The 27637-nt window shown below is 45.7% G+C and overlaps 1 protein-coding gene across 1 annotated transcript; it reads left to right on the top strand.

Moving 5' to 3' along the window:
* The first annotated feature begins 11 nt into the window (after positions 1–11).
* Positions 12–26790, top strand: GARS (glycyl-tRNA synthetase). The gene is made up of 17 exons (XM_027695519.1): positions 12–161; positions 3501–3602; positions 6476–6578; positions 7750–7891; positions 8862–8950; positions 10324–10400; positions 12085–12230; positions 13221–13370; positions 14889–15051; positions 15912–16076; positions 18331–18438; positions 18717–18862; positions 20116–20201; positions 22650–22759; positions 24083–24176; positions 24998–25188; positions 26443–26790. Exons 1-17 carry the CDS (start codon positions 27–29, stop codon positions 26566–26568), a joined length of 2133 nt encoding a protein of 710 aa, XP_027551320.1. The 5' UTR covers positions 12–26; the 3' UTR covers positions 26569–26790.
* Positions 26791–27637: the final 847 nt, after the last annotated feature.

Here is a 27637-nt window from a genome sequence, read left to right as displayed (position 1 = left end):
CCCCCCCCCGCCTCCTCCTCCCGCTCATGCCGCTTCTCGGTAGCGCCCTGCCCGCCCTGCTGCGCCGCCTCGCCCGCCCGCTCCGCTCCGCCGCCCCCGCCATGGACGGCCCGCAGGCCGAGGCGCTGCTGGCGCCGCTCCGGACCGCGGTGCGGCAGCAGGTAACGCGGCCCGGCCCGGGGGCGCCGGGCGGGGCTGTGGGAGGTGCCCCCCGTGTGTCCCCCCCCCACCCCGCACCCCGGGGTTTGCCCGCCCTGCCGAGGGGTCGCGGCGCATCCCTGAGATCACCCCCCCGATCCCCACACCGCGGGGCGCTGGGCGGTCCCCACGGGTGTGCGCGGGGTCTCTGTCCGGGAGGGGTCCAGGGGGTGCCCCCGGGGTCTCTGTCCAGCGCTGGTCGCGGGTGAGGGTTCCCCGCTCGGCCCCGGGGGTCAGCGGTGCGGGGGCGTCGCGTTCGGGTCCCCCCCGGCCGGTCCTTTTCCCCCTCCCCGCGGAGCTGGGTCTGCCCGGCTGAGCTGGCTCTGTGCTCAGCCCACCTGGGTGTCCCCTCCCGGGCTGGCTGTGCCCGCTGTGCCCGAGCCAGCGCTCGCCGTGTCCTGGTTTACAGCCCTTCTCTGTGTAGAACAGCCCCCATATGTTTCCGCATCCCCTTGGGGGGGCGGTCACACGGCGGTATGCCCCTTAAAGCTGAGTTTCTGTCGGGTTTTCGGAGGCAAATGACGTTCTTTAGAGTTGCATATTTGCCCGATGCAGTAAGGGAGGTTAATTCCTTTGCATATTTTCCATTTCATCATTCTCGTTTGTCTAGGTAGGTGCTGTCTGTCTCCTTTTAGCTGGGGCTGCATCACGTTCTCTTCCCGTCTCCCATCTTTTAGCATCCTTCTTACCTGTGAAGGATTTGGTCGTCTTTCAATTTCCTGAGTCAATCTTGGTACCCTTGCTGTGACACTAATGGCAGTGGAGCTTGTGGAGTTCCCCTTCCTCCCTTCTTTACCTGTGCCTGTGTGTTCCCCATGTGCCTCCTTTAAGTGGCTGAATCCATATTATTCTCCTTAGCTGCACGCATAGCTACGTGTGTGTCCCTTGTATCCGTGGATTTGTGCGTGTGTTTTCCCATTAAATGAGTGGATTTATGGCCCTCTAATTATGCCAGCACTTCAGTGAGTTTTTATTATGAATCACTGTACAGCATAATGCCTTGGCAAGGGAGCTTGTAAATAAAGCAATGATCTCTAGAACCAGCCAATTTATTTAGTTAAAATCCTGGGTGCTGTCATTTGCCTTTAAAGTATCAAGGCACCCCTTCTTTTCTGGGATTGAAACTGGAGTGTGGGGTGCCAAGGGAAGGTTTGTGGGTAAATTTGTGTGGCTGGGGTTGCCCATATTGTGTTGTACAACTGACTGTAGTAATTCCCTGAGATGTTTGCCCAAGAGGGAAGGGAGAGGGAGTAACAAAGATTGGGGTAGTTGATACCTCTCCATGCGGGAGGCTGTGCCTGTCAGCTCCAGGAGAAGGAGTTTAATTAAACCTAAGGGACTCTCAGCCTATGGAGAGTGAGCAGCGTATCTTCCTGCAGCAGTGCCTGATGCAATAAGCTGCCGTGATCCAGGGGTGGATCCCTTCTCTGCTTTGCTGGTCTGTGGGACAAAGCTGCAGCAAAATTTGCCACATCGAGTGCTGCTGTGCACTCCTCCTCTGGGCTGGGCTCGGGATCGGAGCTTTAATTAGACCGAGTCCTGTCAGCAAACGTAATTATTTGCCTCAGTTGTGTTGTTTTTTTTTTTCCCCTCCTCCTTGCGTATGTCTGAGTGTGTCTTACTTATAGGTCAGGACAAAGAGTTGCTGTGTGCTGCTTTTGGATGCTCAGCAGTGAGCAGGGTGAGGGCTCTGTTGACTCAGCAGTAGCTGCTTTGCTGCCGCCTTGATGTTTTTCTGCTGCCGACCCCCTGGCTCGACAAAGGCAATTTGGACTTAAAGGAAAAAAAAAAAACAACAAAACCAAAACCCCAGATCAGATCCCTCCCTCTGCCACGTTACCCAGGAATGGCAGTTGGAGTCCTGAGCCCCAGAGTGAAACTTTCACGTTCGGGTGTAAGTAGTTAACAGGAAGGAAACAGCAGATTTGTTCTGTTCTTGTAGCCCACGGGGTTAAGGAGCCTGACAGGATTCTTATTTTTGCTCCTTCTCTTTGAGTGTGTTTGTTTTAATGCAGTGCTTGGAGACTTCCTTCTTTTATTAATAAAATTAGCCTTTGAACCCCTCGGTCTCTGAAGTACTTTTAGTTTCTCTAATCTGATTACAGAATGGCAATCAGTATATTCTCTTCTCTTTACTTTCTAAGTTACCTGTAATATTAATGTCAGGAAAGCTCAGAATTTAGGAAAAAGCTGGTATTATGGGAATATTGTAATCACTGTGGATAGTGGTTTTTTTTTTCCTTTTTCCTTCTTGTTCAGTGGAGAAGTGCAAGATGCAAGAAAAATGCTGAACTTGGAGCATCCCATTTTTAGAACATCCCACTTGGCATCTCGGTGCTTTTTCCTCCAGCTCCTTTGTCCTTCCCAGTAATTCAAGATAGAGCTTGGTTTTGGTGAGGAAGAGTGGACTCCAAGGAAGACTTTTAATTCATTTATCTCGGGGTTCAGTGACAAGCTGGGCATGACTGCTGAGGATCATGCTCAGAAAAGAATGGTGTTGGGTGTGTAGGGGTTGAGCATTTCCCTGGGATGAAAGGGGAGAATCATCCCCACAGGGCAGAGAGACCTTTGTGGAACTGTAACAAGGTGATGGTGGTTTGACTCAGGACAAGATCTTGGTGTAAGCCCACTGCAGGGTTTTGCTGCTCTGAAATATTCAGGTTTTGTTTTCTTTTCTTTCCGAGGGTATTTTTATTTTTTGTTGACTTTGTTCTTTCTCAAAGTTAGCGAACAGGTTTTAAAAAATAATAACAGTTTTTATAGATCATGCAATGCCTTCTTTGCTCAGACATTAGGCTAAGAGTGTCTGTCTTCTGTGAGACCTTCTGAAAATTTGTGTCCTTACTGCTCTGTTTCGATCAGACAGGACAGAGAAAAAGAAGTCTGAAATGGTCATAAGTTTTGAAGAAAAAGGAAGGAGTAGAAGGAAGAGAAGCCTTGTTGCTGAGTGGGAGAGCACAAAGCCTGTGCTCACCATCTGAGAATCCACTTAGTGCATCCTCAAAGACATAAACCACGAATTTGTGGAAATCCGCTGTACACAGAGGAGTATATTTACACACTGAGGTTTAATAGCAGATCTGGGATTTCACAATAGTGGGGGGGTGGTTGAATTTCTCTAATGATGTTTACTCCTGCTAACTCTTAAATGCATAAGTGTTTCTCACTTGCAGCCTCTGGAGACCTGTGTGTGGGAGAGCGGGGAGGCTGGACAAAACCCTCCTTTTGGATTACCAGGGGAGGTGGAAGAAGGAGAGGTCTTCAAAGAATGAATCTATACATTGTTCTTTGTCTCTTTCTAGGGAGAGCTGGTAAGAAAGCTGAAGGAAGAGAAAGCTCCCCAGGTGGATATAGACAGAGCTGTAGCAGAGCTCAAAGCTCGGAAGAGGGTTCTAGAAGCAAAGGTGAGTCTGGAGATGAAATTTTCAGTCCCCCAGCCTTGTCTGAAAAGCCTTGAAATCTCTACTTAACCTCTCTTTTGCAGCATTGGTTTGGGCTAAACAGTTTCAGTAGGGTAGACCGTTTAAATCACTTCTGAAGTAGTTTGCAGGTTTCCAAATTTGTGGCAATTTCCTTCTCTATCTGTTACGCTACTTTCTTTTAGCATTAGGTCAGTGTGCAAACAAATAAATATGAGTTCATATTGAGGTGGTCTGTAATCAAAGCTGAACTTGAGTGTATATGTCACTAGTCTTTGTTTGCTGTATAGATTTTTTTTGTGCACAGTGAGACCACGTGCTGTTCACTGTAGTGAGTTTCTGTCTTCAGGTTCTTTGTGCAGCACTGAAATTCCCACACTGGCGTGGAACATATTTATTTAGAAATAATTTCCTTTGCTGCAGTTTAAACAAAGTTTTTGGAGGCATTTCAAATAGCCCATGGCTTTCCTCAGCCTTAAAGAGAGGGGTGGATTGAAATTGTGTCCCCTTTTTTAAATGCGGTTGTGCTCTGAAAAGTCTTCATGCAAATGAGATGGTGGAACTTGAAGTTTGTTTTGCCTCTATATATCAATAAACAAGTAAAATGCACTTCTTTATCCTGTGAGCTTTCCTTCCCTTTCCAGACTGAAACAACAAAAAGAAACTCTTGAAGCTGAAAAGCAGTCAGGTGTGCAGGTTCACCCAGGAAACTGATTTGTGTTTCATATCAAAATGATTGTAGCTGTGCTTTGGTGGTACTCTTAAAAATGAATGAATTAATAAATAAATGCACTGCTGCTTGCAGCTGCCTTACTGTGAGAATGTGAGTGCACCTGAAGTGAAACCCTTTGACCCTGTTTGCCCTACAGGATCATGTGACATGAACAGGTGCTGCTCTCTGCCAGGTCTGGGGTTGTGGCTGCCTGTTTGCACACATTTAACCCAAGCAAATGTCGTTTTTACTTAGTATTCATCATAGACCTGTGCTCTGAAATGATTGCATTGACAGCCAGGTCATCCTGGAGTAAACAGTATCAAAGCGTTTTCCCAGTTTTGTTTCCCAACCCTCAGAACTTGGGAGAGATGTAGCCAGGCAGGTTGGGAGTCCTGGGATCCCTGAGAGCCCCACCTTTGTGTTGGGTTAATGCAGGATGCAGTGTGGAGGTGTGCTCAGCACTTACACAATTTGTGTGGGCTGGCAGTGCAGGAATGACCTTGCAAAGGCAGCATCTGCCCTTGTGAGTGCAGCACTCCAGGATGGGAGTGTGTCCCTCCTGATGGTGTTCCCAGCAAGGCAGCACAGTCACTTGCACCTTTTGGGGGAGACAGCACTGTGAGTGTTTGCTTTAGCAGCTGCTGGTGGTTTTCAGTCCCTGTGATTCCTAAAGACAGCAGAACAGCTCTGAATCTGAATCTTTGAGCAGGGCAGAGCAGTTAAGTGTTTAAAATTTCTTGATTTATGTCCTGAAACCATAAGTCAATAAATGATTCTGCTCCTATACAGGGTCTTTCTTCCCCTTGAAGGCTAACACAGGCACTTCTGCCTTCTGTTTATGAATATATTTATGTTTATGAACACATGCTTCTCTGACATCTGCACAGTTCAGGAACTATTCTCTTTAGGTAGTAGAGAGGGGTCTGCAAAATTCCGTACCTGCTCCAGTTACTGCTGTGCTGCTGCCATTCCTCCCTGCCAGTTCAGAACTGGGCTGTATCTCTGCTGCTCTCCTTCTGTCCCTCTCTGGGCAGAAGCCATCCTGTGTGTTAGGAAACCCTGGTCACCCAAATGGGATTCTCTGCTTTTAGGCAGAGCCTGCCAGGTGAGTTCCCATCCAGGTCCTGGTCTGGTGCTTGCTGTCACGTGTGTTCTCTGTCTGTCTTTGACTCTTTCTGTCTCTCGTGCAAAATTATTCCTTGGCTTCTGCTAATCCATGGAAGCAGAAGAGGTACAGTGCTTTCAAATTAGACCACACTTATTTGTCTTTAAAGATGTTAAAAAAAGAAAAGTTTGAAATAAATGGACATACAATACTTTTAGTTACCAAAGAGCTGTTCAAAATGATGTTGTGAGACGCTTAAGATGATCTGAATTTATTGAACTTCTTGCCTTAACTGTGCTTTAAATTATCAAAACATCTTCCTTGAAGAAAATCTTTCAGGTTTGCTGACCTCACTCATAAATTTGCAAAAATCACGGTTTTTCAGATAAAACAGTGAGTCTGCTGTGAAACATTTTCAAAGTATCTAGTCAGGGCAATAAGGCACTCTGTAACTAAATTTTCTGAGTGCAGGGGAGCATATTTATGAGATATATTTACATTTTGCAAAGAGATATTCCCTGTACAAGTACCTAAATACCCCCCTTTGTTGGAGCACAGCGATGAGGGTGCTTGTAATCTTCGTAGTCAAAATTCTTTCATCAGAGGAGCACTTTACTGAAAGGTTCATATATGCCAAGAGTTAGATGTGTGTAGCCTGAGCTGGTTGCTTGAAGCTCTTTTTATAATCAGGAGAGGGAAATAGGTCAGAAGAATTGCTTTGGAAATTGGCATTTCTTTGCAGTGATTGTGAAGAAAGCTGAGGATAACTAGCCCAGGCTTAGCTGTCTGAAAGTTAGGTCGTGAGTCCACCTCAAGTGTCTAAAGTGCTGCATTCAGACAATGATGTTCATAATTGAGCACTTGAATCCCAGTGGGACCATTCCTCCTTGGAAAATGAGCATGTTGGCAGGATACCTTTGCTTCAAAATGGTCTTTACAGACTTTTGAGTCATAGTGGCAAGTTGAGAGGATTTCCAGAGAGTTTCTTCTGCCAGAAACAGGAGCTATTCACTGATTTTTGGTTTGCTTGGCTCACAGGAACTGGCCTTACAGCCCAAAGATGACATCGTGGACAGAGTTAAGATGGAAGACACTCTGAAAAGGAGGTTTTTCTATGATCAAGCCTTTTCTATTTATGGAGGTATGGGTCTGAAGAATTTTACATTTTATTCCCTTTAGGCTAATGTTCTGGTCTTTCTGGCTGGGTGAAATGCTGTACTCGTGCTGTGTCATATTAATGCAACATAAAAGAATTTTTTTTTTTAAGGTTGGCTTTTAACTTTCCTGTTTGAGTCTGTAAGCCTTTAAAAAGTTCCCTCTTTCTGAAGTCTTTGGGCTGAAATTTTGTCTTTTCCTTTCTGAATGTAAATGAGTGGACTTCAGGATGCATGTTCTGAGCATTTCATTGTAGTAGGTGGTGTCTTTGCAGAGGGTAGGATGTTTTGGCATTTAAGGGGGAAATCAGCTTATTTCCTCAAACATTCACGTCTATTTGAGCTTTTCCTGGCAAGATAATCACAGATTCACAGAATATTCTGAGTTGGAAGGGACCCACAAGGCTCATCAAGTCCAGCTCTTAAATGAATGGCCCACATGGGGATCAATAATGCTCAAATCCACTGTGAACTTTAGAACCTGTTACCGTAGTGAACTTTGTCAATGAACTTTATGGCACAGGTGAATAAATGTGGCTGTTAAATCTCTTCAGATGGCTGATAGGAGCATCTCAGGGGGCAGCACAATGCCTGGATGGTTATTGCTCTTTCACCTAAGATACTAAAATAAACACTCTGGGTTGTTTTATTGGCTTTTTCTGTTCCCTTTCTTTTTTCGCTTTGTGGCTAAACTGCTGATTGGCAGATGTGTGTTATTACTGACAATCACATATTGCTTTGGCTTGTGCATGATCACTACTTCTGTATTCAGATTCCTCCTTCAGAGAGCTTGATCCCACAAAACTCTTCACAAAATATAATCTGCTGGTGGAGGGAGTGTGGATTTTAGAGTTGTTGGTTGCAGATATTTATCAGCTGCAGCTTCTGCCACCCCAGTGTTGTGCAGCTGAACTGGGCTGGTTTGTGTACGGGGTGGTCTGTAGGTACTTCATAAAGTTTATTTTCAGCCTTTATGTCATGGGTCTGAATAGAAAGAGCTCTCTGCAGTGAACCACATCCCATAGTCTGCTCAGCACAGGGGAGCTGAGTTGCTCAGAACATGATGGAAACACTGAGGAGGGAGGACACCTGCTCCAAACAGTGGAGGTTCGTACAGTCTTGCACCAACCACACTTTTTCCCCTCTTTCTCTTTGCAGGTGTCAGTGGTCTGTATGACTTTGGACCTGTTGGGTGTGCTTTGAAAAACAACATCATCCAAGCATGGAGACATCACTTTATTCAGGAAGAGCAGATCCTGGAGATCGACTGCACCATGCTCACACCAGAGCCAGTTCTGAAGTAAATACGGGTCTTTTTCTCTGCAGCACATCTTTTCTGGTCATAGTTGCTTTTTACTATGTAAAATTCAGTAAAATTACCCACAGGGATCTTGAGACTGGGTCACCCAATTTCATACCTTGCTGCAGTGCAAAATAATTAGATCCCAGTGTGAGAAGCTGTTGTTCCATAAATCAGGGGAAACAGCAGTACTCGTGTCTGACAATGTCTCCTAGCAGTCCCATTAGGTAAGAAATTGTCATTATTCCTTTTTTCTAAGGGTTGAAGAAGACAAAAAATGGATTAGGTGGCTTACCTAAACCTGGGGCACCTGAGTCCTGGTTTAGGACAGTGGCCTGACCATCCTTCCCTCCTCTGTGGAGGGGTGGCCCCATGCAGTGTGTTAATTGAGCTCTGAATGCAAATGATGCTTCTGTAGCCCTGGGGATCAAAGGCCTCTCTTTATCCACAGACCAGGTAGAGGGACCATCTTTCCAGGGTGAGAACAGAGTTCAGACTCTGGACCCTTTCACCTACGTGTCCCCACTAAGACCACCACAGGTTTGCTAAATATGTCAGGAGCTTTTGAACTCAGACCTGAGCCAAGTCAATTGTGTTGCTTTGTGTGGGTTGTGGTGTAACAGGCAGAAGCTGTCATGGATCCCTGGTTTAAAATACTGGGAATCTGCCCCCCTGAATTACTGGTTGCTCCTCACAAGTGCAGTTATGTCTTGTTCTGATCACAATGCAGTTCCTAAAGGCACTGAGTGTCATCTTAAGATTTAAGATTTAAGTGTATTGATACTTCTCACAGATCAGATTTTCTGCGGGATGGTGCTGTTTAACGTGACTCTTTAATCTGAATCAGGAGTGAACCTGCAGTTTGAGCGTGTAGTTTGAAGGATAATGGTCTGTCCACTGGGATCACACAGTACCTGGGGCTATCTGGTGGCAGCTGTCATATTCCTTTTTTTTGTATCATCTCTTCTAGGACTTCTGGCCATGTAGACAAGTTTGCTGACTTCATGGTGAAAGATGTGAAAAATGGGGAATGTTTTCGTGCCGATCATCTCTTGAAAGGTTTGACTTTGTTCCAAGGCTGGGTGGGCTTCCAGTGTGCAAACACTGGAAACGAGAATCCTCCTCAAGATAGGCCTGTGGGTATAGCCAGTCTTTCATACTTGTGTTTGTAGTTAGATAATCATACCATGCTGAACATCCCATAAGTTCTGTGAGTGTCTTAAATGAGGTACAGGATCTCTAGTGAAAACATGGTTGTGTGCCTTTTTATAAAATCTGATGTCATCAGGCCCTAAAAAATTCCTGTGTTTAAGCTGAGGGCCCCCTGTATAACAAGATTACTGTTCTCTACTGTATTCTGGTCTTGGTTTTCTTGAGTTTCAGTTGCTTTTTATTCAGTACTCAGAAATTATTTAATGATGATGTAAAGAGTCAGAGCATGTTTTTCCCATGCGAAGGTCAATTACATGGTAGTTGCTGACTAATGTGTGTACCTTAGAAACAGACTTCAGGCATTTCTTAGGTCTGCAAAGTCCTCACACTTCTTTCTAATTATTGATGAAAATTTGTTTGAAAACAAATGAAAAAATGACACCAGTCTTAGAAATAAAAAACCTATTTGAAAACTTTTTCACGTACGGCTCCATTGTGAAAGGAAGGATTGTTCCGCTCTCTGTTTAAGTAGTTTGTGCTCTCTAGTTTTTGAGCCTTTTCCTTGGAAGTTAAGCACGTGGAACAAGCTGTATTGGCATTAAAGCAGTTTTCATAATAGTCATTTAGAATTATTTTTTTTCTTTAGCTAAAAAAGCCTCAAAAGGAGCCCATCAAACCTCTGCCTCCTTTGCTGAACAGCCTCGTAAACAAGCGTGTCCCTGTCTGTTCTGCAGCCCATCCCTGCTGAACAGCCACCTGCTGCTACTGCCAAACTGAACTGTTACTGACTGAAAAGTCAAACTGCTTTTTTCAAACAAGAGTGGGAAGGCTTGGCATCACTTCCTTGCCTTTGTGTCTCCCAGAGGATGTTGTGCTGTGCAGTGGAATGCAGTCTGACCCCACTGTACCAACTCGCTACGTGCCTCTGTGCGTTGGGATAAAATTACCCTTGCTGGCTCAGAATCACACATTGCCTTTGTTTTCTGTCTGTATAGAAAGGAAACAAGGAGAAAGGGACTGCAAAGCCATTGCTGGGGTTTAAGGAAATAATATTGGAGAGAAACTAGATAAGGACCTGTTGCTTTCCCTCTGGCACATCAATACAGTTGAACTGTAGACCACTCTTGCCCTGATGACATGAGTGGCATTACTCCAATGGACACTGTCAAGACAAGTTGTGAGCATACACCTGTGCTGGAGGATCCTCCTGATTTGTCAGGCTTTAGAGTGGGGTCAGTGATGGAGTTTCAATATTAACTCACGACCTACTTCTGTTACAGCTCACCTGCAAAAGCTGATGTCTGACAAGAAGTGCACGGCAGAGAAAAAGGCAGAAATGGAAAATGTTCTTACACAGGTAGGTGCCTGCACGGGGAGGTGGATGCTTCAGGGAGGTGTGTGTGACAGGGGAAGTGCAATGCACCAAGTCCAGAGGCAGTGCCCCTTTTCTGTTCCTGAGGATGCTGTGAAGTGTTGACCTCAGAGATACATGTTGGGCTTTACATGATTACAAATACTGAAAACTGACTTGTTAATAAATGCTGTGAGCTTGCTGGTTAATCACATCTCCCTCCTACTGTTTTGGAGAGTTATTGCTATTATTAGTCTCTTGAGTGTTGGATTGGGAGGGCTGAAGCTCAGTCTTTGGAGCTGGCCTGCTCTGTTCCACTTCACACCCTGGCACAAAGCCTTTACCTTTGTCAATCCCTCACTGCTGGATTGTCATGCAAAGGAACAGAGATGGATGAGAAGTTTTGTCAGGGTTTTCTGATTCAGCTTAGCACTGAATTGGTGTGTTTTGAAGTTGTCTCAGCTTTGAAGCCCTTGAGATTTGTTCCTCTGTCTCTATCACCCTGCACAGATCTTTCTGTGTTTACCGTGAGAATCCTTGGTGCTCAGGCTGACATTCCAGAGCAGCTGCACAGACATTTGCCTTTCTTTTTTTCCATTTGTTTTTCTTACTTTCTTTTAAATGTTTGCTGTCATGACTTCTAGGAGAAATGCTTCCAGAGCTATGCATAGAATGAATGCTTTCTTCCAGAAAGAGAAACTTTTTTTGCTGGTGGTTTGCATCACTGAGCAGCTGTCATTAGGATTTCCATGCTGTAAAGCTGAACATTGACCATCCTTTAGGGAAATCTCTCCATTAATAAACTCTTTTTATATTCTGTTTCTCTGATACATGAAGTATCATGACAATTTTTTTTGAGCTCATTTGATTTTTAAACTTGAGTGTTAAATTATTGCTGCTCTGTTCAGTATAGATACTTTGAAGTACTGGAACTGCATTTAAAAGCACATATGCAAAAGGCTGGTATATAAATAAACAAAACAATGCCAGAAATCATGTTCTTGTGCAGTGAGGTTGCAATTAGATCAGTGGTTCTACTACTGCTTGATTTCCAGGGTAAAGGGAAAGTAGGTTCCTTGAAGGGGCTGGTGTTATCCCACTTGTTAAAGAGTCTGGTCATTACCAAGTTATTTTTAGAGCAAATGGAAAATCTCTCACCAAGAAACCTTGAGCTGCAGATTGGCTCTATTTAGCTGAAATGCAGAGCAGCTCTAAAAGAGCATCTAATGTGTAGCTTGAATGTTGTGTTTCATGCAGCATAAGAAAGAGAAATGAATGCAAACAAAGCCCTGCAGAAATTTTAGCTTTCTTCTCCCTCAATGCTCTATTTTTTTGTTCCCAACTCAGAGCTCCCCATGTTTTAGCTGAAACTGTTCAAAAGAAGCTTCTGGTGGGTGGTGGTGCAGTCCCAGTGACTTTTCTTCTGCTTTACACCCACTCTTGTGCTCAGACTTCCTGTGCTTTGACTGAATCCTGGACCTCTATTACTAAAATGGGTTTGCAAATGTGCAAAGTATTCTTTTATCACTGTCTCAAGCTTTAGCTTGCTTGAAAATTTATGTTAAATGGGCATATTTTGAGCAGGTGATTCAGAGCTGTGAATCATGCTCAGTAAAAGATGAAGGGGACATTATTGATTCCTGTTGTTTTGTCTAGTAATTGAAATTATTGTCTTGTGTTTTGCTATTAGTTGGACAATTATGGCCAGCAAGAACTTGCAGATCTCTTTGTGAACTACAATGTGAAGTCACCTGTCACTGGGAATGACCTGTCCCCTCCTGTTTCTTTCAATCTAATGTTCAAGACCTCCATTGGGCCTGGAGGGAACATGCCTGGGTAGGTACTAATCTCCTTCTGATCATACTCTCCCTGCTTTATAGATCACTTGGAATAAAAATGAAGTCTCTTGAGTAACCTTTCCCTGCCTTCCAGCCCCAGCCTACTCTTGGTGAAAGGCAGGAGAAACAAGAGGCTGTTGCAGAATCATGAAAGTACTTGAAGCCCCCAGAACATGTGGATCCCAGCTGTGCCCTTGCTGGTTGGAGTAGTTTCCATAGAGCCAGTTAACACTGGGCCTGCAGTTGTCAGTGACTTATTGTCTGTAGAAAACCTACTTCAGGGTACCTGTTTGAGGATGAGGTTACTCAGCAGGGTGATCCAGTGGTAGCATAATTTACATGTGTAAGAGTGTAGGGGTTGTTTTCCTGAGCTGGGATCTCTGAAACTAAAACCAAAACCTTCACTCAAGGGTAGAGAATATAATTCTTGCTGCCTATGCTCTGGAATGGGATAAAAGCTATGTGTTGTATGTGTTGTCCAGTGTAGTATGAGAAATAGTCTGTGTAGGTTGTTATCGTCTGGGGAAGTCACAAATCACTGTAGGGGTTGTAGGGGCCTTACACTGAACTCCCTCAGTGCTGTAGTCATGGTTTGCCTCCAAAATCCATGTTTGTAAGAGGGCTGGTGCAGCACAGGCGTACATAGGAAAGGCAGGGAGGCTGCATTCCCTGTGACCTCCTTGATGTCACTGGCCACAGTATTTCATTCAAAACCCCTTTTTCCATTCCATGCTTGCGTCTCAAAACCAGCCAAGTCATCCAGTTTACTTTTGAGAGTAACTGTGGAGTGCAGTGTTTGGGCTACAGCTGATGCTGGGTGGTTTTTCTTCCCCTTCAGTCTATTGCTTCATTGCTTCGTATCTGGAGTTAAGGCTCAAGAGAAAAAGTACCACCTTTAAGTTTGGTAGTAACTGTTTTTCTTTAATCCCTGCTTTCCCCACCCACCTTTTTACCTGCCTGATTTTTCCTCTCCCCCATTTCCTTTCAGCTATCTGAGGCCAGAAACTGCACAGGGAATATTCCTCAACTTCAAACGTCTCCTGGAGTTTAACCAAGGCAAACTGCCTTTTGCTGCTGCCCAGATTGGAAATTCCTTCCGAAATGAAATCTCACCCCGCTCCGGCCTTATCAGAGTGAGGTACTGCAAACTTCCTCTTTCAGCAGAAGGGTACCAGGGAGCAGATGGCACCTCCCTTTTGTTCCCATGTTGGCACAGGATTGTTTCACTTTAGTGCTTTCTCCCAGAGGAATCCTGATTATGTGCCTAGTGAGTCTTAGGGTTCACAGAGGAACTCCTAGTTAGGTTTCAAGTACAGAATTCTATCTTAATGGCTTGTGAGAAGTAAAATCTGAAATAGTTGTCGTATTAGAAATAAACTCAGTTTGAGTGACAGAATTTGGCCTCCATCATAGTCTGAATGAATCATGTTAAAGGTAGCTGTATTCTCTACAGGACTTCTCTTGTTTAGTTATGTTCACGCAATATACTTTAAAACTGAAATCAAAACGTGGTTGACCTTGCAGCAATATTTCCTTGTCTCAGTCCTGCAGATTCTGCAGTTCTACAGGTTATTACAGAGAGGAAGTTGTGAGATAACCTGACTCAGGACGTGTGTTTGTGTCACAAGATCAGTCGATCAGGAAAGCTCAGGTTTATTGAGAATTCCTTTCAGTTCCATCTCTGGATAAAAGTGATTGTTGCATTTCGTTAGGGATAATCTGTATTTTAACTGAACTATTCTGATTGGTAATCTCTTCCATATAGTCTGAAACAAGAGCTGCCATCCACAGCCAGTGCGTGTTGTGAACTTGGTGATGGATTAATGTGGTGCCACAAATGTCACTGAGAAGCAGTGGCATTGTTAACATGAAGGGAACTCTTTTCTCAGTCCTCCTGTTCTCTTTTGCACATCTGGAAATGAGACCTTTTCTCACTGGAATAATTTTCAGTCAAATATAAATGATACACTTGTGGCACATTTATTGGAGACTGTTATTGTGCAATCACAGAAAATTAGATCCCGATGGCTGTGATTTACAGTTAATTATTACCTAGGGCTTTTCTAAAGGTTCTTGATAATGAACTAATTCAATGGAAAGTGATTCCAAGGAAGAAGGCTCAGAATCAATCTATGAGTATAGATGTATTAAAGACAAGTTCTTAAAACAGATTGCACACCATTGCTGAGTGTAGCAGTTCCATTACCTTCAAGAAATTATCACCTCACCTGGTTATTTTTGGCACCTCTGACATGAGTTAAGGCTGCTGAATTAATCAGTGGATTAGTCTTCATTGACCTTGTAGGGAACACATACTTGTACTATATGCGTCACAGCAGTCTGGAAAAAGTCTCCAGAGAACTTCTGGAAGTATTTCCAAAGGTGGTATTCCCTGCTCTGATTCACCCTGGTGTTAACCACGGCCTGGAGAGATCTAGATGAATTTGCAGAAAGTTTTACTAGGAATTTGAAGATGGAACTAAATCCAGGGGGATGAGACTAGCTCATGTTCCAGTCTGTACATTGTCTTGGCTCTGGGTTTGTGTAAGCTTTTAAACCACTGACTTGCTTGTGAGAGGCTGAAGCACAATAACTTATAGAGGGGCTGTGGCTAATGCTAAAATGTTTAACACACATTTGTTTGTTTGTTTCATAGGGAATTCACCATGGCAGAAATTGAGCACTTTGTGGATCCCAGCGAGAAAAACCACCCCAAGTTTCAGAACGTGGCAGATCTCAACATCCTGCTGTACTCAGCCAAGGCCCAGGTCAGCGGGCAGTCTGCCCACGTGATGCGGCTGGGAGACGCTGTCCAGCAGGTAACCTTCCTCTTGCAGGCACCTGGAGCTTTGGAATATTGCTCCCAAGGCTGAGTTTCCAGGCTGTTGTGTTGGCACCAGCTGGGGTTTGCTCCCAGATTTAAGAGCAGGTTCTCTTCGGGGAATCAGTGTCACTGAGATCCAAACCTGGCCCTCGTAACCAGTAAGGAAAGGATGCAGGTGGTGCTGGGATAGTGGTTAGAGGTTAAGCTCCACTCTTAGCTTGTGGCAAGGAATATTAATACCAGCACTAACTGGGAATCTCAATACTCAGCTGCTGACCCCCATCAATACAAGGCTTGCACACTGAAGTTTCACTACCTGATTCATCCAATTATGAGTGGGTGGGTTTTCCAACCCCCTCTGTCCCAAAACCCCAATGAAAAAAAAAGGGCCAAATAAAAAAAGCACCAAAACACTGCCCTCCAAAACCCCTAAACAAACCAAAAAACTTCAAAACTAAAAAACAACAAAACAAAAGGACACCACCCCCCTGTTGTGTTGCAGCTTTGAGCTGTAGGGTGCAGCTGTTGAAGTGCCAGTGACTGCACTGCTGCACACAGTGGGGCATTTACAAGTAGGTGATCTTCACCTACTTGTGAGTGATGAGTGAGTGATGAGTCTCAATACTCAACAGACTCAAAGAACAATAACTTGCCGTTTGTTCAGATAGTGCCAGTGGCACGAGGTGCATTTGAAAAGATGTAATAGTTTCAGGGGAGACACAGTACTTCACCACAGGCAGGGGCAAGAAGTTCTGCCTGTGACGTGTCAGGTCGTGTGCAGAGGCACAACAAATCATGGCATTGCTTCCTCAGGAATTAATGTGAGTCTTTTCTTCCCGCTTCTTCCCTCTCCAGGGCGTGATCAATAACTCCGTTCTCGGTTACTTCATTGGCAGAATCTACCTCTTCCTTACAAAGGTCGGCGTGTCCCCGGAGAAGCTGCGCTTCCGACAGCACATGGAGAATGAGATGGCTCATTATGCCTGTGACTGCTGGGATGCAGAGTCCAAAACATCCTATGTAAGTGGCAAAGGGAAAACAGCTCTCCCTGTGCAGATCTGGTTTATTTCTTGCTTCTTAAAAATTAGGGCTGTCAGTTTGATGTGTCTGTCCAGTCCCACGTTGGCCTGAACACACTTAGTGCAGTGGAAATATTCTGAATCCAGGGGTAAGGGAACTGGTCAGCTCCCTGCAGTGCACTTGCATTAAGTTTATGAACTGTTCATACTGCTTTTGTAGGTCCAGACTCCTTTGCTGGAGCCTGAAGTAGACTGGGGATGTTTCACTGGTTGAAATCCATCTGGAATTAAAGGAAGCAGAGTCCTAGTGCTTTCCAGAGACTTAAACCTCTGTAACAGCAGTGGGGAAGGATTTGTTTTGCTAGAGGCATTACTCCAGGGCAGATTTCTTCCTGCCTGAATGCTTGGTCTTCCTTTCCCTCTTCCAAGCTGTGAGAAATGAGTTCACTCCTGCCAGTTCAGACAGCTGGTGCTGGGAGAAAAATTCCTAAAGATTTTTTTGTCATCTTCCTGCTGAGTCATTGAAAGCTTTTTGGTTCAGACCTTGCTGAGTGCTTATTCTCTTGTATTGTTGGTTGGATTTAGACTTATCACTAGGGATGTTTTGTTACAGCTATTTAGAGGAATAGCAGCCAGTGAAGTTCTACCAAACTTAAGGTTAGAAAAAAACCTCTGCATTTCAGATGGGTGATTTGTCTTCCTGTAGAAAAGACCTGTAGAAACAACTGGAATGGCTTCCTCTGAATGTCTATAGCTGACTTCTGTAAGTTCACAGCCTCTGTTCCCAACCTGCCCAAAACTGGACATGTGTGAGCAACACCATGTAAATAAGATTATTGAACTTTGCAAGCCTTGTCATGGATCAGGACAACCCTCACAGAGCAGTGTGTCCTAACCCAGAAGTGAGCACATCAGTCCCAGGGGCGTGACAAAATCACCTTGTGAGCTGGACCCTGCTTTGGTTTGTCACTTAACTCTACCAAAAATGTTTATACCAACTTGCAGCACTCAGTACTAAGAAGTGAACTGCTCTGAGTAGCTTAAAATCTATTCTATAAAGTTACTGCATAGAATGGTTTGGGTTAAGGGATCTTAAAAGATCCAATGCCCCTTCCATGGGCAGGGATACCTTCCACTATCCCAGGTTGCTCAGACCCCTGTCCAACCTGGCCTTGGACACTTCCAGGGATGGGGCAGCCACAGCTTCTCTTGGCAACCTGTGCCAGGGCCTCCCCACCCTCACAGGGAAGAATTTCTTCCTAATATCCGATCCAACCCTGCCTTCTATCAGTTTGAATCTATTCCCCCTTGTCCTGTCATTCCATGCCCTTGTCAAAAGTTCCTCTCCCACTCTCCTGTACCTTTAGGTAGTGGAAGGGGTTCTAAGGTCTCTCTGGAGCCTTCCCTTCTCCAGGCTGGACAACCACCTAAACCTGGATTTTGTGTTTTCTCAGAAGTACCTGTAATACCCTAATAGTTTAATTTGTGTAAAATTTCCTCAAGATATTCTGGAACACCACAATTTTTTTCAAGCACAGGGATTTCTTCTGTTCACACACCCTTCCTGACACCCTGCTATGTCACTGCAGGCTGGAAAACCACACAGCATCTGGCTGCCTGTGTGTCCACACTGATGTGACAGAATGAGAAGCAGCTGAGGAGCCTTTTCTTGAACAGGATTGTCTTTTAGAAAATCCAGAGGGAGGTTGTATTTGCTGCAATTATTAGAAAGCTTCATCAATTCTGTGCAAATGACGATGAGATTCCTCCTTGCCAGACATGCTGAAATGTTGAAAGAAGAGCTTCCCTTCCATGTGATCTGTGTCCTACCAGCTTGTAAGCCAGGCTTTTGGCCATTCTGATGTGGCTGGTTCCCTGCTGTCTGTTCCATGCTTGGGAGCAGGGAACACCCTGGGGCCATGATGTCTGTGTGCCTGTGGCATGTGAGTGACAGGGCTGTGTGCTCTGGCCCCAGCCCCGAGCTGTTGGCACAGGGCTGTGCTCTGCCAAGCCATGTGGAAAACCTGGCCCTGAACACAGGCACTGGTTACATGACTGATTGTTTCCTCTGGAAACAAATGGAATCACTCAAATGAAGGGACAACTAGTGAGCGAGGGCTGCTTATTGTAACAGAGCTAATTATGTAGAAAAAACAGTCATGGGAGCAGGGAGGGCTTAGGGGTGAATAAACATATTTGATGGTTAAGTGGGCAAAAAAGTGAGTTGGTGAAAGCCTCCACTTCTGTTTTTCCAGGGTTGGATTGAGATCGTTGGCTGTGCTGATCGCTCCTGCTATGACCTTTCCTGCCATGCCCGCGCCACCAAAGTCCCTCTTATAGCTGAGAAGCTTCTCAAAGAACCTATATCCTTTCAGAATAAACCAAATTCTCTTGAAGTGAGAAGTGATTTGATGTTTTGGGGAGCTGCACAGCTCTAATTAAAGTTACATCTGTAACTTCAGCAAGGAAACCTGGAGGTACAGAGCAGCATCGCTTTGGGAAGTAACCTGCAAAGATTTGAGCTTGTGGGTACTTTTTATTGTTCCTTTCCTCTCTTGGAGGGAAATTCCTTAATCCAGAGGAGGAATGAAAGAAGCAGGCCCTGCTTTCTGTCCTCACAGGCTCCTTAACTGCCTTGTACAGAACAGTCAACGTTGTTCAGTTTGAGGCAAATAAGGGAGCCATTGGCAAAGCTTATAAGAAGGATGCAAAGGTGGTGATGGAATATCTTTCCATGTGTGACGAGTGTTACATCACCGAGATGGAGCAGCTGCTCAACGAGAAAGGGTGAGCTGGCTGTGTGTGTGTGTGGTACCTTCCTCTGACACCTCTGCTGTGGGTTCCTAAAGTGCTGCTGGATTTATTTGAGCCTCCTGAAACCAGCTTCCTCGTGAGAGCAGGCTGTGTGGATCATTTGAAATGTTTTGCTGCTGTCCCTTCCACTAGTCATTGCTGGTCATCCATGTGGTGTATGCACATAAATCAAATATTTGTTTATTTGTGTGGGAATGAGCTTTAGCAGGATCATCCCAGGAGAGAGAGACTTCAGTGAAATGGCAAGTGTTTATCAGCTTCCCTGCTCTGGTTTGAGAGTTGACCAGGACTTGCCAGATGGTTTTAAACTTCAATTTTAAAATTAGTAAAATAATTCTGTGACTAATGGAACACAGTTAATGGAAAATACTTAAATGAGAACCAAACTTGTGTGAGTGTCCTCCAGTGTTCACTGAGCTGCTTTAGGACCTCTTGCAGCCTTTGACTTACTGAGGCAGGAATTTGTGTGTTTTTCCTTAACCTGGCTGCCTGCATTCCTAACACATGCAGAACTGAAAATATAAGAGGTCTTTACAGTTGTCAGATTTGGCTGAAGCAGGTCAACAGCTGTATATGTTATGAGAAAGCTAATGGTGCAGTAATAAAAAAATAAACTTCATTTCCTGCCTGAAATGGTACAAGGTGTAGGATTAATGAATACGCTCCAAAATGGTAACATTTACATTTTTCTTTTTTTCCCTGAGCTAAGATTGTTTTCATTTGCATCTCTATGAGTGTGGAAGCGTAGAAAAGTAGCAGAGAAACCATTGCAGGATATGGTGTACACACATCAAACCCGGGAGGAAGTGAATTTAGTCCATCCTGAATCTCACTGAAACGATTCAATAGATGAGTTACAAGCAGTATCCTGGTTTTATTGATAGTAAAGTCTGCAGCCAGTGCCTGCTTTGTGTTCCTCTCTTTTTCTCTTTAGTGTATTTGCTTCATCCTGAGAGTTTTCCATTTCCTAGTTGAGTTTGCTTCAGGCTGTTAACCACAACTAAGTTCACTCTGATTATGAAAATGGTTGCTTTTAATGTACATGTAGTAATTTTATTATTAATGCAAATTTCTTTTAATGGGTGTGCTACATGTTTCTTTCATCTCTGGGTTTTGCCCTGGCTTCTGTCATCCCACTCTTACAGTCAACCAACTGATGAAATTAGGGAAATACAACTTGTTTGTTTCTTGTTGTAGCTTTTAAGTGACCTCTCTTTCCTTTGCAGGGAATTCACTGTTGAAACTGAAGGGAAAACTTTTAAATTAACAAAGGACATGGTTACTGTGAAGAGATTTCAGAAAACATTACATGGTAAATTTGTATCTTTGTTGTTTGATCATCAACAATAAGAGGCAGATCAGGATACACTTTGAATGTGATACACTTAGTGGGTTTGTCCTGTTAATATTGTATCACAGCATAGGAAAAAATGCCAAGTGTAATTTCCTTGAAATCTGACTGTTTGAGTTGGAAAGCTTTCACACAGCAGTGGGATTTCAGTGACCATTGATTTGGGCCTGTTTCCCAGCTTGTTGCCTGGTCTGGTCACCCATTAATAGACTTTGAGTGAGGTATTATAGTCACACTGCTCCAGTTGCATATTCCAGGATTTGTGAGGTCCCCTGTGGTGCTGTGAACCAGCTGTTGCAGTGATGGAGGATCTGGGAAGGTTTGGGAGCTTTTAGCTCGGTGTCCATTGCAGTGCAGCAGATGGGCTGTGACAGGCTGCTGGAAGGGCTCCCTGCAGACCTCTGTGCTCAGAGCTCCTCTCGTCACTCTGCTGCCTGGAGCCAGGTCCCCTGGCATCTGCCAGCCCTCCAGGCTGCCCTCCTGACCAGACTCTGCCAGCTCACAAGTCCAGTCAGTTCCTCTGGTAGTGGATAATCACCCCAGCTTTGCTCAGTGACGGCATCTCCACAGAGCTTTTGTCCCAGTATGGGAAATGAGGGTAATTTTCCGAAATGCACCAATTTAGTCCCTCAAAGAAGTCTTGTCTTTCCAGCCAGCTCTGTAAGCACCTCACCCAAGGTCATTTGGGAAGCTTTTGACAGAGCTGGAGACTGAGGTAGAGTTTTCCCCAGTTCGTACTGTAACTAGTGGATCATCCTGCCCCAGGCTGAGAACGTAAGTGCTTGTAGGAGGGAGTAGAGCAACTTGTGCAGAATATATTTGTTCTTGCAGCTGCTGAGCCACTGAGATGTCCAGATGCCTTTCAGTCAGCACATGCTACTGCTGTGCCAGGCTTGGCTTTATCACAACTTCGGAGAAGGAGTCAGAGTTGTTAATGGGGGCCAGCAAGTAGAACCCCAGCTGGTGGTTTTCCTTTAGATTTGAACATTTGGCAGTTTGGCTGCTGTCTGCAAACAGAAGGAAAAACTTAGTTTCCCTCTCTTTTGTCTTGAAAATGGGTCGGTCAAAGCACAGATAAAACAAGATCTTCCTGTACTGTGTCCTGCTCTGAGGTCCCCAGTATAAAAAGGATATGGACCTGCTGGAGTGTGTCCAGAGGAGGCCATGGAGATGCTCCAAGGGCTGGAGCACCTCTGCTCTGGAGACAGACTGAGTGAGCTGGGATTGTTCAGCCTGGAGAAGAGAAGGTTTCAGGGAGACCTGAGAGCCCCTTCCAGTGCCTAAAGGGACTCTAAGAGAGCTGGAGATGGACTTTGGAGAAAGGCGTGATGGGACAAGGGGTAATGGCTTTAAACTGAAGGAGGGTGGGTTTAGGTTAGATATTAGAAATTCTTTACTGAGAGGGTGCTGAGGCACTTGAACAGGTTGCCCAGAGAAGTAGTGATTGCCCCATTCCTGGAAGTGTCCAAGGCCAGGTTGGACAGGCCTTGGAGTAACCTAGTCTAGTGGAAGATGTCCCTGCCCATGGAAAGGGTTTGGAACTAGATGATCTTTATGACTCTTCAGCAAGGTAGAAGTTCCACCCTGGGCTGGGTGCTTAATTGAGAGGACTGTTCTCCCGTCACAGAGAGCGGGAGGCCAGTTGGGATACAGTGCTGGAGAGCTGGATCCTACCCTTGATCTTCAGGAGCAGCTGATGCCTGTTTCTTCTCCAGCAGCAATCTGAGCTTTTTGTAAAGAGCTGCTCTTTCTGGACAGGGCAGCTGTCCCTGAGCTCCTTCCATACACAGAAGGGAGAAGGGGGGAAAAAGCCTCTGATGAACACGTGACAAAGACTGGAGAGAATGGCGGGTGCATAGTAACAGCACATCACATCTGCTGAGGTGTTTTGTGAACACAAACGAGTTTATCCTCATTCTTTCCCTCGTGATACATTGCAAGGGGATGGAGAATAGGGAGGGTGTCATTGCCCTGCCATCATCCAGGTTGTTTGGCATGGCTTTGGTCTATGCCAAACAGCACCCCCAGGCAATGCCTGGACGTGGTTTGTGGCTTGGTGTGGAGCAGGGATTGTTCCCAGTGAACAGTTTGGATGAGGCTTTGCTGTTGTGAAGTGGAAGAGGGTTTATCTGCATGGATGAAAGTTGTGCAGTGTTATTTGCTCTCGGGGCCAGAGGCCAGGCCCTCAGTTGTTTTTTTACAGCCTAAATACATCCTGTACGTGGACTAAGTCCAAATCTCTATTTCAGGTAAATACCTGAATGTAGAGCAGAAATGTTGAACCTTTTATTTCCATGTGCTCAGATACACATAATCAGAACTTCTGAGCAGAAAGACAGCATCAGTAACCACATTTTTTCTGTATATAAATCCATGTTTAATGATGACGTGTGTTATTTTGTGTTCCAGTGGAAGAAATCGTCCCAAATGTAATTGAACCCTCATTTGGTATTGGAAGGATCATGTACACAGTGTTTGAACACACATTCCGCATCCGGGAAGGAGACGAGCAGAGAACGGTGAGCTTTCCTGGGGCTGGGCCTCGGCTTAAGCCACCTGCCAGCACTTACCTTTCCCTCACATCCAGGGAAAGAGCTAAAATAAGAGGGCACAACACCCAGTGGAGGTGGGAGAGCCCAGGTGGGCTGTAGGGTTGCTGTTTTTGCCAGCGTACGTGTCATTTTTACATGCGCCCTCAGAGCCGTGTGTGCATGAGGCTCCCGCTGTGTTACTGCCAAGGGGGTGAGAAATTCCTCCTTCTGGATTCACACTTGGCAGTGTCCCATTGCTCAGAGAAAGGCATCTCTTCAGTGTTTAATTTCCTTTCTTTCTGCTGCTTTTCCTGGAATCGTAGTTCCATGCAGCAAGGCAGACAATGGATTAACTGTTTCCTCAGTGCCCTGTGAAATTCAACCTTCTCTGATTCTGAGCAATCCTAAAACCTTGGCCCCAAGCTTTGCTGTAGCAGGGGCAAGTGTGTGTTACATACAGAGCACCAGCCTCTTCCAGCCAGTGCCCAAATGTGGTGCTCTGTGCCCTTGCTGGTGGCCCATGGGAAGCTGGCTGGAAATTTGAGGCTGGTTCTTTTTCATTGTTTCTGGCTGCTAGACTGTGGTATGGAAGTGTAACAGTGCTCCTTCATGTGCTACAGGATGTGATACAGTTATGAGTGGGGGAAACAAGGTTCAAGAGCCCAGAGTTGGGACACAGTTGACTTTCAATCCCAAACTGCTCATGAAATATATTAGACTTAACTGCCCTTCTAGTACCCATTTACTTTCTATGTAGTGTAGGCTGCTCTGTATTCTGGTACGTCTCATATGCATAACTTCTGTCCCTTTGAGGCCTTGCTGATTGCCAGGAAAAATTTTATTATTTTCCCTCACTTTTGGACATTTTTGCTTTCTGAGGGTGTCTGTGGAGGGTGCTAAAAGCATTTGAGCTGCATATGCTTCATGCACGTGGAGTCTCTCAAACAGGGTGTTTGGTTTAGACTGTGCATAAGAATAAATCTCCTGGAAAGACCCCTCTGCCCTTCATTTTTCTGTAATTCAGATGAGGTTAAATTTCTTCAAGAGGGCTCTGGTAGACCTCTTTTGGTGGGAAGTAACATTTAGCTTCAGGAGATAAGGAGGGATGGAGGCAGCTGGAGAAAATCAGTCCTTCAGTGGTGTGAGCTGCTCCTGGTGGACCCCGAATGCTGATGTCTTAAGAGAAGGCCACCAACTGCCCTGGAACAGTCACCCTGCCTCCAGCCTCAGTCAGAGCTTATTCTCACCTCCTGAGAGTCTGACCTAACGATTAAACTTGTATTTATTTGTGCTTTTTCTCTTTTTCCTTAGTTCTTCAGCTTCCCAGCTGTTGTAGCACCGTTCAAGTGCTCCGTTCTTCCTCTGAGCCAGAATCAGGAATTCATGCCTTTTGTCAAGGAATTATGTAAGTGTGTTAAGCACTGTGGGTCTGATGGGGATGTGCACTGGGAAGAGAGGGAGAAAATTGCATTGGGAGAAAATATAGGGATAAAATAGCAGTGGGAACCCATGGCTGTCACACATGCAAAGGGAACATTGTTTACCTACACCAGCTGAGTTGGTTGGTATCCACAAGCTTTGGGTATCCATCAAACTCTTCATCTTCCCTCAGAACATGACCTTTCCTGTGTTGGTTTGCAGTGTAAAAGACATTTCTTTTTTTCCTGCTATGTCAAAAATAAATCTTTCCTGCTGCTTGGGAGAAGCTGTTTGGAGCAGTGTGTGTGGGGGGTTGTATGTTTGTTCTTTTGTTATTAAAATTTTCTCTGCTTTTATTGGCCAGCTAATTTATTGACTGTCCCAGAGCTGCTGAGCCTCCAACTATTCTGTAAAACTGCCCACTGGTAGGGGGCATCATGATGAAGGATAGGAACCATAAAAAATGGAATACATGAAGGAACAGGGGTTGCATGTCAGACAGTGCCTTTTGCTGTTGGCACCAGTTCTGCCTGGGACCTTGTCTCCCTGTGCTGAACATCCCCCAGCACATGTGAGGCTGGTGTGGTTTGGAGTTAAAGCAGAGTTGTGGGACTGTAGTCTTGACAGAGACTGGGACACTGGATATTCTGTCAAAGTAAAATTGAGGGTCTGTGATGCTGCTTGAAAGCGAGACACGTGGAGCCTCCCTTCAGGGAGCGCCGTGAGGATACAGGAGGCCTGTTCCAGGGTTGTGTTGCCTGCTGAGCGTGTAACGAGTCCTGGTGATCCCCCTTGTCTCCCTTGCAGCTGAAGCACTCACCAGGAACGGCATCTCTCACAAGGTGGATGACTCCTCGGGCTCCATCGGCCGGCGCTATGCCAGGACTGACGAGATTGGAGTGGCCTTCGGGATCACCATCGACTTTGACACCGTGAACCGGACGCCTCACACGGCCACCTTGCGGGACCGCGACTCCATGCGCCAGATCCGCGCCGAGGTGAGGGGCAGGGGGCAGGTTTGGCTGCTGGCAGGGCCTATTGTGTTCCTGATGGGCTTGGGGAGGGCATTGCCTGTTACAAGTGCTCTTGTGGGAGCTGCCTCCAGCTCTGCAGGTGATTTAGCTGTCCTGAGAAATCCCCCGGGGGAGAGACACCGGTCAGGCAGAAGATACAGGCCCTGCTGCTGATGAAATGAGGAGAAGCTTTTGTTTTTCTTGAATGCAGAAGTGTTGATCTTACCTGAAAGCCATGCTTGTGCTGATTGCACTGCTCTTTAGAGTGGCTCTTTAGGAGTGAAGGCTGCTGAGTTAAAAGCATTAGCTGGGTTGTGTCTGGCTTTCAAAGGCAGAGCTCCTCTGAATCCACAGGCACCGAAAGGCAGATCTTTGCTTGCTTGTTGCCTTACAACTTCCTTCCTTCTAGTGTTGCCTGTGCAGCATCAGAGAAGCTGATGAACCACCTGCCCTAAGTGTGCTCTGCTGGTGTGGCCGTAGTGCTGGATTGGCAAACCTCCCTGTGGTTGTCTCTGCCTGAACTGCTCAGAGCTGTGGATGGGCAGTCTTGAGGGTTTTGGTGTTTTTCTTCTCTCCCTGGCCCCCACCCCAGGAACAGTTTGGTTCCTGGAGGAGGAGGAGATGGTGCTCACCTGTGAGGCCGAGCTGTGGCTTTGCTCTGTACAGAAGCACCTGGGGCTGCTGAGCTGGCAGGGGTTTGGCTCAGTGCCGGTTCCTCAGGGCACCCACCTCTCTCTGTATCCACCTGGGTGAGCTCTCACTGCCCAGCACCAGAGATGAGACTTCGTTTTCCTTCAATTCCTGCAAATTTTTTGGTTTCTGGCCAATACTTTGCACCCTGACAGTGGGCTGTGGGGAGCGAAGAAAAGGTTGGCAGCTTCTTCTGGCTGGTCTTACAGAAAATAAGGCTTGGCTAAATCCTGGCTTACAGCACCTTTTGGTGGTTGTGTGTATTGACTATTTTTCCCTTCCAAAACTCTAGCACAACATTACCAGGGATGAACCTTGCTGTGATCCACCACAGTGACACTTGCATTTCCCTCAGGGATCACCCTGATAACTGAGACAACACAGACTGTCATTTAAGATGTTCTAACTAATGGTTTCCTCCAGGAGATGCCTTGTACCTCTTCTGTTGCTGATGTAAAAAAACTACACCCACATTCTCCCAAATACCCGACAGAGCAGCTTGATTTTGTTGACTTTGTGTTTCTTATGTCTCTGTGGCTTTTCCTGCAGATCTCTGAACTCCCTGGCATCATCCGTGACCTGGCCAACGGTTATCTCACCTGGGCTGACGTCGAGGCAAAGTATCCACAGTTTGAGGGACAAGAGACTGGCAAAAAGGACACAATAGAGGAATAAAGAAAAGGACCTTAAGTGAAATCCTGTCAAATGTCCTCTTTTTACTGTTTCATGTTAATATGAAATAAACTTACTGTGTATTATTCGAAGCTGCATTGTTTGTGCACACAGGGACTGTTTGGGTTTTTTTCTTTTCCTCGATTGCTGCCCGGATTTAACTTTAACAACTGAAATAATTGCAGTCTGAGTTGAAGGTGTTACGAATAAAACCGCCATTATCTATGCCTGCTTCTCTGTGTTCCTGCACCCGTGTACTTTCTTCAGAATTACTTTTTTCCTCCTCTTTTTTTTGCCCTCCAGCTTAGGGCTGTGGGTGTTACAGGCTCATTACAGCCCCTCAAGAAGCCAGGATCATACAGGGTTTCATCTGGATTCAGATCACTTTGGACTCTTGTGCAAGATGGTACCAGTTGCTTGGCCTCGTGTCCATGAAGGGTTGATCAGGTGTCAGTCCTTCCTTCACCACTGCACTGTGCTTCAGGCAGCCACCTTCAGAGATGGGCTCAGTGCTTTCTTTTTGGGTGCAGGTGTTTGATAGCTGCTTCTGCAGAACGGGGAGCATTTGTATGTGGGAGAGTGGAGAGGGGGTGGAATATCCTCTGCTGGTTCTTGCTCCAGCTTGCCATGGTTGGTTTGTTCTGCTGAGGGAGCTGGCAGGGTAATTTTTTTCGTTAAATGCCTTCTGGCAGCAAGGACTGAAACCAGAGGCTGGCCTGAGCAGGTGGGAAGAGAGCCAGGTACCCTTGGACTTCCCTGAGCACTGGGGGAATCCAAACCTGTGTGCTGTCAGATTGCTGCAGCCAAAAATGGCACCTTGGTATTTGGGGACCACTAAACCCTGCCTGGCCTGGAGCAGGTAGGAGAGGCCTCACATCTGCTTGTCTTTCAGGCTCTCAGCCCACTGAGAAGTGGGGAAGCAAGGTCTTGTCTCCTTCCATGTCATTTCAGCCTTCTCAGATGCCCTCCAGCCTTTGGAGAGGGTGCTGGTACTGCCACCACAGGGATTTCTATCCCTGGGCTAGAAGCATCTTCAGAGGGTAGGGAAGTGTTCTGCTCCAAGCTTTTGCTT

This window comes from Neopelma chrysocephalum, unplaced genomic scaffold (assembly GCF_003984885.1).
Source record: "Neopelma chrysocephalum unplaced genomic scaffold, ASM398488v2 Primary Assembly neopelma1_101, whole genome shotgun sequence".
NCBI classification, from domain to species: domain Eukaryota; kingdom Metazoa; phylum Chordata; class Aves; order Passeriformes; family Pipridae; genus Neopelma; species Neopelma chrysocephalum.
Note: the sequence above shows the minus strand (reverse complement) of the source record. Positions and strands in the feature narration are given on the sequence as shown.